We start from the raw sequence: 9,574 nt of genomic DNA on the forward strand, positions 1-9,574 counted from the left end.
TACTTATAATGACTTTGAGTGTGGTATTTGTGTGTTGTTAGATGATGATTTAGGATAACCTAATTTCAAATATGAAAATGTGTTTTATGTTTATTGTGAATTCCTATGTTCTTTGCTATTGAAATTGTGTGTGGTCATTTATGTTTAATTGGGTTTATGTTTCCTGAATTAAGTGTGGTTTTTTCTGTTGGATGATGATTTAGGGACGCTAGTGTTTTATTTTACTTTTTTAAAAGTGTGGTGTTGTATATATAGTGTTCCTAAAAAAGTAAACCACTTGATTTTGTATAGTGGACGTAACACAATTCCATTTTGTATAGATCTTGTATTGATGAATTATGAGAATGTTAGATGATGACTGTAATAGTCTTATTTTTAAGAGCGTTTATTTAAAGGTATTGTAACTATTAAGTTAATTACATTTCGAGTATTCTTATTTTATTTGAGTTGGAGTATGAATATTTACTTTTGTAGTATTTATAATATATTTACGGTTTTTTCACCAAATGCCCCCGAGTTTTCACGAAATTCACCGGGTACCCCCGCACTTTTGAAAATACACGGGGTACCCCTCAGTTTCAACATAATACACCCCAATACCCCTAATGACTAACGGCGTTAACTGCCGTTAGTGTTAACCCTAATTAAACTCTAATTAGCCCTAATTAACTTAACTTAACCCTAATTAAACTCTAATGAGCCCTAATTAATCTAACTTAACCCTAAATAGTAACACTAAACCCTAACCACCCTCCCCACCACCCCATCCACCCACCACCCTCCCCCCTCCCTAAAAACACCCTACCCACCACCCCAACAGACCCCCCGTCCCCCGACCTAACCACACCCTCCCCACCACCCCATACAGCTGGAGGTGGGGGGAAGGGCTGCTGGAACGGGAAGTGGCTGCTGGGGCGGTCGGTGGTTAGGGTAGGGGGGCGGCCGGTGGTTGGGGGAGGAGGGTCTGCTGGGGTGGTGGGTAGGGTGGGGTTGGGGAGGGGGGGTCTGCTGGGGGTGGTGGGGAGGGTGGTTAGGGCTTAGGGTTAGGATTTAGAGTTAGGGTTAGGTTAGTACTTAATTAGGGTTAGAAACAACAAAATAAGGGATAATGACTAACGGTAGTTAACGCCGTTAGTCATTAGGGGTATTGGGGTGTATTATGTTGAAATTGAGGGGTATCCCGTGTATTTTCAAAAGTGCGGGGGTACCCGGTGAATTTTGTGAAAACTCGGGGGCATTTGGTGAAAAAACCGATATATTTATTTGCTTAATTTTATGAGGTTATTTATATTATATATTTTGAGATTTAGTTATTTAAAATTATTTGACTGATATTCATCGAAAGTGGGGAACTAGAGTCGGTTTTCATTTTTATTTTTGGGATATTCCATTTGGTACCATTGTACTTTTGGCTCTTCCATTTGGTACCACTATTTTTCATATATGCTACATGGTACTACTATAATTTGATTTTATTCTCTATTGTAGCATTCAACTAAGTAAAGTGTTAATTTAAGTTAGAATAGGCTAGAGTTTTACTTCGATTTACATGTTTTAATTTGCGTTAAGGTTTTAGTAATCGTTTTAGTCGTTAAGGTCAAAGTTGAGGTCATATTTGACAATAAAAAGACATAGAATATTATGATTGTTTTTATGAAAATTTTGACTGAAAAATAGAGCTTTAAGGGTTAAAACGACACCCTAAAATCTTAATTTATTATATTTTTGCAACTGCAAATAGAAACATGCAAAAACAAACAAAATTGTATTATTCTTGCTCAACCATTAACTAACATTTTACTTAAAAAATGGTATGATAAAGATTAATATTAAATTAGAGTGGTATCATGTGGAATTTTAAAATAATAGTGGTACTAAATGAAAAAGCCAAAAATTCAATGATACCAAATGAAATATCCCTTTATTTTTTATCCGTTTGGTTTATTTTGAAACCCATAATACCTTTGTCGGTTAAGGAAACAAACCCAAACCCCTCAAAAACCTTTCTCTCACCCGTAAAATCCAAAACCCCATTTCTCTCTCTCTCCCCTCCTCGTAAAAACCCCAACCCCGGTGAAACCCCGACCCCTCTCTGTCATCTGTTCGCCTGCCTTCTCGTCAGCCTCCCATGCTCGTCGGAACCCCATCGTTCCCTCACCGCTGATGCGCGGTGTTGCCTTGCCGCAGTTATTGTCAGAATTGTTGTTGCTGATGTCGTGGTTCTCTTCTCTCTCCTCTATTATGTTGATGTGTTGTGTTGTGCTGCCACCTTGCTCGCCAGTGACTCAGCACCTCTTCTCTCTCTCTCTCTATCGCGCGCTATGGTTGAGGCGGCGCTGCTTGTTATCGCGCTGCGTTCTCCCCCCCCCCCGCCGGTTCTTGCTTGTTGTTGATGTCGCGGTAGTTGCTATTGTTGTGTTGTTGATGCTGCTCGTGTCTTCCCCCACCCGTTGTGATGTTGCTGCTTTGTAGTGCTGCTAGCTGTGATGGTGGCGTGTGTTGGTTGTTTGATAAAGGTACTAAACTATGTCTGCCATCCTCTTTCCTTTACCAATTCAATTAACTCTGTTATGAATTGAATGTGTTATTATGATGTTCATTGTATTGTATAAGTTTCAATTTAATTTATGTTTGCAAGGAAATGGGTATAAGATATGAATTTCAGTTGGTGTTTATAAGTATACTTGGAATTAGTGATTTGAACGTTCCTCTTGGTTAGTGGGTTGATATTTGATATTCAACCTTATTGTTTCATTTAGATTTAGTTGATAGTATCAATTTAGCATAATTCTGGTTATATATTGGTATACTCGATGATGTCGTTGATACTGTTGTGGATATGTATCGGATTAATTAATAACATTATCATTTAGTTTATTAATTTGGAATTAGGTAATTTGGTTATAGTATGGAGGTTATATTCGTTATTAAAGTATGTATGTATAGAACTTTATTTTCAATACTATGATGGAGAATAAAGCGTTTAGTGCAAACAATTTCATTTGTGAGTAAAGTTAGTTGATTGTTTCCATTTTTATTGGTGGGTTTGTTATGGAATCGAACATGCATGTTAACTTAGTTTACCACTAGTGAAGGGATTTCAATAAGCTTTTGTGAGTACTTGTTTAATAAGAAGTAATCTCATTACTCTTATTTAATTGAGTTAGATGAATAATTATTATAATTTGATAATTAAGAAATTGGAATGCTATGAGTTAGTAAGAGACAACCTAAGTTTCTTTGGTCCTAAAGTTGATAGAAAGTTGCTAATCTTTGTATAGTATTTTATATTGTCAAAGTATAGTAGTTGTTGAAGCTCATTGTTGAGTTATAAGTTAAAAGGATTGCAATTAGGAAGTTATAATGGTTATATTAATTAGTCGAGAACTATTCTACTACACTTTATAACCCAAGTGATCATGCTAGGTCACTTAACTAAAGTAGGAAAGGAATTAGTTAAGTGTTGAGTTATCAAGATTATTAAATGTAGTGAATAGCTCATAAAGTCCATTAGTAAAATTTATCAGTAAATTTATTTTAGTTAATGTGATGAGGAAATATCCTATAAACGAATTAACATAGTAAAGTTAGCATACTAGTTAGAGTTTACTAAAATGGAATTAAAATATTTATATTCTTTTCGTAATACTTAGTAAACAAAGCAAATAGTTTAGTAAACTACTTCCATGTTGGTTATAAAGTAAAACATCACTCACTTCTTTGGTAAATGATTGAGGTTTGAGGTAATCAAAGTTAACTTGTAAGAGATTCACTTTGATTGGCTTTTAAATGAAGGATGTGACTTTGTTGGTGCTAGAAATAACTTTGAAAAGGAGTAATCAATTGTAATTAATAGTGGCTAATGATATGTTGAGTATTGGTTATTGATTAATTAATTATGGACTTAGTTAACTAGGTTGTGTAAAATGATATTTCACTTTGATATTGGTAGATGGAGTAATATAATCAAGGTGTTTTATTGTTTATTTAGTAACCATGAAAAGTAAGTTAATACATCATATTACTTAAGTAAGTGTAAGTCCATGAAATACTTTAAAGTAGTTTGAGTTATATAATTAAATGACTTTTAATTAGAAATGAGGTTGACTCGCTCTACTAAGTAAGAATATGATCCATTAATGGTTGACATTTATAATGGTAATTGGAATTGAACTTACGAGATAACATGGCTCATAATTGATTAAGTCTAATCAACCTTTGCTTCATGAATCTCGAGTTGTGGAATCTACACTAATTCTCCTTAGTTGACTCTAAGAGAGAGACTTATTGTAATTGTTGTTGCTGCTTGATGAATGTTGTTATCACTATTGAAATAAATGCCCGATTAATAACCCTGAAGTATAAAATAGTATAAACTATTTATAAGCAAGATATTTATATTCAAGTGTACAAGTTATGCGTAAGTGATTTAGTAATTCTCATCAGTTAATCCTAACTGAGAGACTTTTATCATTGTGATGAATATGTTGTTGAATATGAGGGTGGTTATAAGTTTTATGATTGGAATTGAATTGAACTTAAATGTATAAACATATTAAACTTGAAATACGTATGAAGGTACCATGATAAATGAGTATATTTCTCTAGAGTGAAGTCTTATAATGTGTTTGGATGTACAAAAGGTGTTAAGAATCACGAGTATTATTGGATGAGCTCCAAGAATGATGATTATGTTATGAATGATAATGGAAAGTGATCTAAAGGGGAAAGTAGTCTTATCTGAGTCGACGGATGAGGTGACATGAACAGTAACCCCCATGGACTTTGAACCTTAGGGGGGGGTCCCTACAGGGAAACATGCCCATTGCTCTGTGGGGGGATAATCGGACAATATATCAGGTAATGTGAAACATGTGGATGGCTAATGGAATCAGCGGAAATAAATGTACTCCGGACTAGTCGCGGTTATTGGCCAAAAGTAAAGCGAGTGGTTGGGTGACGACCCCCACTGTCGGAGTGTAAGCTTTGTCTCATCCGCCGCGTTCTCTTTCCCCCTGGTTAAGAAGAATGTTATCTCAAATTATGAAAGTTAGATCGATATTGGATTCCCGATAAGGAATCATATCGTGGTAAGTGGTTTCGATATTGGATTCCCAATAAGGAATCATATCAGGTAAATAATAAATGTTTATTCAATATTTCAATATGAATATCAATATTGGTTTCCTGATAAGGAGGCATATCATAGTATGTTACATTGATGTTTGATTCCTCATAAGGAATCGTATCTTCTTATTAGATTCCTAATAAGGAATCGTATTTTGTCATTGGATTCCTGATAAGGAATCGTGTCATGGAGTGTTGTCCTGTTACTTAATTCCTGATAAGGAATTGGTAGTAAAGTTATAAGAAAATGATCAATATAGTATTTGAAAATATAAGTTGGATTTCTGATAAGAAATCGATTTAAGGAAATAAGTGATATAACCTATATCGGTGATGGTTAACTTAGATTCCTCATAAGGAATTGTAATATGCTGAAAGCTAATTAAGTGCAGATATATGAAACATGCTTCTGCTTTTATTGTTGTTACATGAACGATGGTGTACTATGAAGTGAATTAAATGATGGTATTGGATGTATGTGTTCGATAGAACTGATGTTATACTTTGTTATGACTTGTGTGATTAATCTGAGCATGATGACTGTTGACTTTTGAGTTGTTTTCAAGTAAAAGCCACCAAAACATGTGTTAAGTTTATTTACGGGTTTAGTACTCAGCTTTGCTGATGTGTGTATGTTGTTTTGTCATTTCTATGGCTTGTCACTTAGTGGGTGGCAGTTTCCCTAAATGTTTGAGGTTGGAGTTTTGAGTTGTTCTTTCAAGAGTAAAAGCTATTATCCATTGGAAGATTACTTGTGTTGTATTTGTTTTCGGGGTGAGGACGCTTGACTTTGTTACACTTAGTTGTTAATTATTTATTTTTGATTTGATATTTCGAAGCATTGAGGTTGTTGAGTTATATGATTTGGTAAGATTTTATTAATTGAAATTGCAATAGGTTCATAATACTTCTTGCTTTAGAGTTGCCCTATTTTCAAAGGAAATTTTGCCGGTTTTTCTATATAAATTTATGAGAATAAGTTTGAGAATTAGGGCATTATTTTAATAGTTAATTAATTTAAATAGAATTGGAAATCGAGTTCCATACTCTCCGATGTAGTTCGGTGAGTGTGATCGTAATAGTCCAGGTTATCTCAACTAGAGTCACTTTAGATGTGCTTAGTCCTCTATAAGCTGGTCGGGAAAATTCGGGTTGTTACAATGACTTTGGATTGATGACTTTAAGAGAGTGTAGGAGTATTTTGCGAATTTAGTGGAGTTTGAATTATAAATTACAGATACAAAATTCTAACTTGTAAATTGTGGTGAATTTTTACTTTTTTCCCCCTATTTTTATTACGTTTCTATACTTCAAGGTTTGTGCTACTATGTTCTAAATGTTTGGTTTCTTTGTTTTAAGTTGTGCTATTTTTTTTGTTAATGACAATGGGTAGGCTTATCAATTAATCTATTTGAGTGTTCTCTCTAATTCTTTTACATTAATTGATTAGAATATATATCTATGCTGAAATTGTGATTAATTTATGTTCATGAGACCATAGCATTCTGTTTAGGTTGGTAATTCCTCTGATTATGAATATGATCAGAGAATTATTTAACTCTTTGTGAGGCAAACTAGATTTAATCAGGTTAGCTATGTCATAAGGCTTACAGTAGCCACGACATGTGCTTAAGGCATGATAACATCTAATGAAGTCTTTGTGACTACCACCTTAGTTAATTACCTCTATGATAAATTCAGAAGTTAGATTATTCTAATATGCATGATATATGTACTTGTAGACACATAATCAACTACAAGAAAACCCTTTTTTCGCAATCACATTTTGGCAACGACTTAGAGGTTGTTGCTAAAAACATGCTTTAGCAACGACAAAGTTGTTGCAATAGATAAATTTTCATTTTTTTTTTCTCCCTTAATTACATGACCGCGAGCATTGGAACATTCTGGGTCCTTTTATAACAACGATTCAAGTTGTTGCTACTTTTGTCTATAAATATTGCAATGACATTTGTCGTTACTTCTGTTTATACAGGTTTATTGCAACGACCTGTTTTTCTTGCCAAAAAATTTACATTTTACTACAACGACATTGTTGTTGCAAAAACTTAATAAAAAGAATTGAAAATTTAAAGCTAAACATCCTAAAACAAAAGCCACAAAAATTACTCTCCTAATTTCCCACCAGGTCTCTTTCACCTCAAGGTTTGCCCTTTCAAACCCCCACCACTCCATCATTCTCACGTCTTTGCTCGACCGCTACCACCCAATTCCCCGCCACTCCATCGTCCTCACTTCTCCATAAAAGAAAATCGTTAACACGCACTTTTAGAAAACTGGCAAAACGTGTTAGAAGCCAAGTTAGCGCACCAACTTACGAACGTCTACGAAACACAAATTCTCCCTACAAAAACTCATACCTTTCAAACACAAATATATTCAAATCTATATACTTTCAAACATTCAGATTTTTAAGCTTCATGATTGCTTGTCCCGAAGGTTGCCAATCTCGCAGACCAAGTTTAACAACCGGGATTTCCCCGACCAACTTATAGTGGATTATGCACAGCGGAAGAGACCTTGGTCGAGATAACCAACTTATAGTGGATGTGCATGGAAATGTTGATGTGATATGCGATGGTCCTCCATGCCAGGGAATTGTGGTGTTTATGGACATTGTGGAGTTTCTCAAGCCAACATATATATTGATGGAAAATGTGGTTGACATATTGAGGCTTGCCGACGCCCAACTTGGAAAATATGCAATTGGAAATATCAAGCAAGTCTTGGAATTATGGCTGCTGGTTGCTACGGCCTTCCACAATTCCGTCTTCGTGTTTTCGTATGGAGAGTTCATCTTAATGAGGTTAGCAATTTGATGTTTGGTTTCCTAACTAAATGAAGGGCTGTTCAGAATGGGGGAAAAGAACATGACTGGTACTCATACGAGAGCTTGTGAGAGTGTATCAAATGAATGATGGTCTGAATCTAATATATGAAACTAATGAAAGTGCTCCTATTTACGCCATGTGTCAATTAGAAGCTTTAGTTCAACTACAATGGGTTATGTATCATATGCTTAATTACTTCTGCATGTGTCAATTAGAAGCTAATTCATTTTCTTTAACTACATACTATTATATTTAATGACTTTTCTAGTTTTCATGATCAATGACTTATTATTTTAAACAATGTTACTGTAGTACTATCATGGCGCTCCTCCAACCTCTCAAGATAACATTGATGAACTCAAAGAGGTGTATGGATTACATAGTCAGGGATCAACTCAAAGAATAGATGATGAATGAGTTTTTACCATATTCCTTTCTTTGACGTACATATACATTTAAGATTTGGATATCAATTTTTGGATTTGGATATTGACATTATGTGGATGTGGCTATAGGCTAGATTTGATCTTGTTTATGATTTAGAATAATATTACTAAGTATATATAGTAGTTTTTGGAACTTTAGAATTATGAATGTTGGTTGAATTATTTTGTGATATAAAGAATTTTAAAAGTTTGGAATGTCATATTCAATCTATTGATTGTAAGATTTTATGGGTTGAGTATTAATTATACAGAAGATACATGTATTGTATCATATGACATTGTTGTGCTACGTGGTGCAACGCCTACTGCCAATAGAAGCGTGAAATGAGAATTTGATTATTTTAAAAAAATAAATATCATAGATAATAGTTATAGGTGAAATATGTTATATATATTATAGGTAAACATAACAGTTATTCAAGATATGTGTTAAATTTATTTCCTTCTTTCAATTTGTCATATAAATAACAAACATAACGCTTATTTACAAAATATGTTATCTAGCAGTATAACGTGTATTATTATAAATGAGTGTTATGTTTTTTCTAGCAAACATAACACTTTCATCAGTTGTTATGTTTTACTTTCCATTACATTGACTTGGATAACGCCTCAAAACTGTTATGTAAAGCCTTATTTAACAGTTATCTTTGCCCTTTTTTGTAGTCACACTTGGCTTAATCAAGTTGAAATGATTGCTACAATATTCCTCTTCGTGTTAATTCTTTGGCATTATGTTTGGATGTGCATATTCGATGTTTTTGTTTGCTTAAATACATCACAATCTTATATGATTATTTCATGTTGTATAAGTAAAAATGTCTGAAAACTGCTCACCAATGTCCAATAATATTCCCCTTATTGTTCATAAGACAATTCTATGCCTTAAGTGATGACAAAGGATTAAAAGAATTAATGGAGTTCCAAAGTAGCAAAATTTCTTGTTTCCATTCATTGTTCCCAAACGATGTTCCCAGCGTGTTCAATTTAGATTTTTTTTGTTTCAAAAATCCAAAAATATTCTCTTCAGATTTTATTTCCTAAAAATTTGATTTTTCCTTATATCTCTCAAGTTAGTTGAAGATATTTTTATTTAGATAGAAGATTTTTTTTCAAAAACGTGTACAATACACGGTTTAATATTCATTT

At 33.8% G+C, this 9,574-nt stretch overlaps 1 protein-coding gene across 2 annotated transcripts; it reads left to right on the forward strand.

The window, feature by feature from the left end:
* The first annotated feature begins 1,968 nt into the window (after positions 1 to 1,968).
* On the forward strand, positions 1,969 to 8,703 carry LOC125493090 (DNA (cytosine-5)-methyltransferase CMT3-like). 2 transcript variants are annotated; one of them, XM_048635804.2, is made up of 3 exons: positions 1,969 to 2,516; positions 7,743 to 7,954; positions 8,292 to 8,703. In XM_048635804.2, the coding sequence occupies exons 1-3, from the start codon at positions 2,487 to 2,489 to the stop codon at positions 8,383 to 8,385; spliced, it is 336 nt and encodes a 111-aa protein (XP_048491761.1). In that variant the 5' UTR covers positions 1,969 to 2,486; the 3' UTR covers positions 8,386 to 8,703. The 2 variants fall into 2 exon arrangements, 1 of the variants encoding a protein (XP_048491761.1); XR_007269469.1 differs by lacking the exons at positions 7,743 to 7,954; positions 8,292 to 8,703 and adding an exon at positions 4,644 to 5,554.
* Positions 8,704 to 9,574: the final 871 nt, after the last annotated feature.

This window comes from Beta vulgaris, chromosome 9 (genome assembly GCF_026745355.1).
Source record: "Beta vulgaris subsp. vulgaris cultivar EL10 chromosome 9, EL10.2, whole genome shotgun sequence".
Classification (NCBI taxonomy): domain Eukaryota; kingdom Viridiplantae; phylum Streptophyta; class Magnoliopsida; order Caryophyllales; family Amaranthaceae; genus Beta; species Beta vulgaris.

What these genes read in the sequence shown, in the direction of transcription:
- LOC125493090 (XM_048635804.2), top strand. Translation starts at nt 2,487, where the DNA reads ATGGTGGCGTGTGTTGGTTGTTTGATAAAG. An exon ending in GTGTTGGTTGTTTGATAAAG is followed by an intron (nt 2,517 to 7,742) that starts GTACTAAACTAT and finishes CCTCCATGCCAG; the next exon opens with GGAATTGTGGTGTTTATGGA. An exon ending in GGAGAGTTCATCTTAATGAG is followed by an intron (nt 7,955 to 8,291) that starts GTTAGCAATTTG and finishes ATGTTACTGTAG; the next exon opens with TACTATCATGGCGCTCCTCC.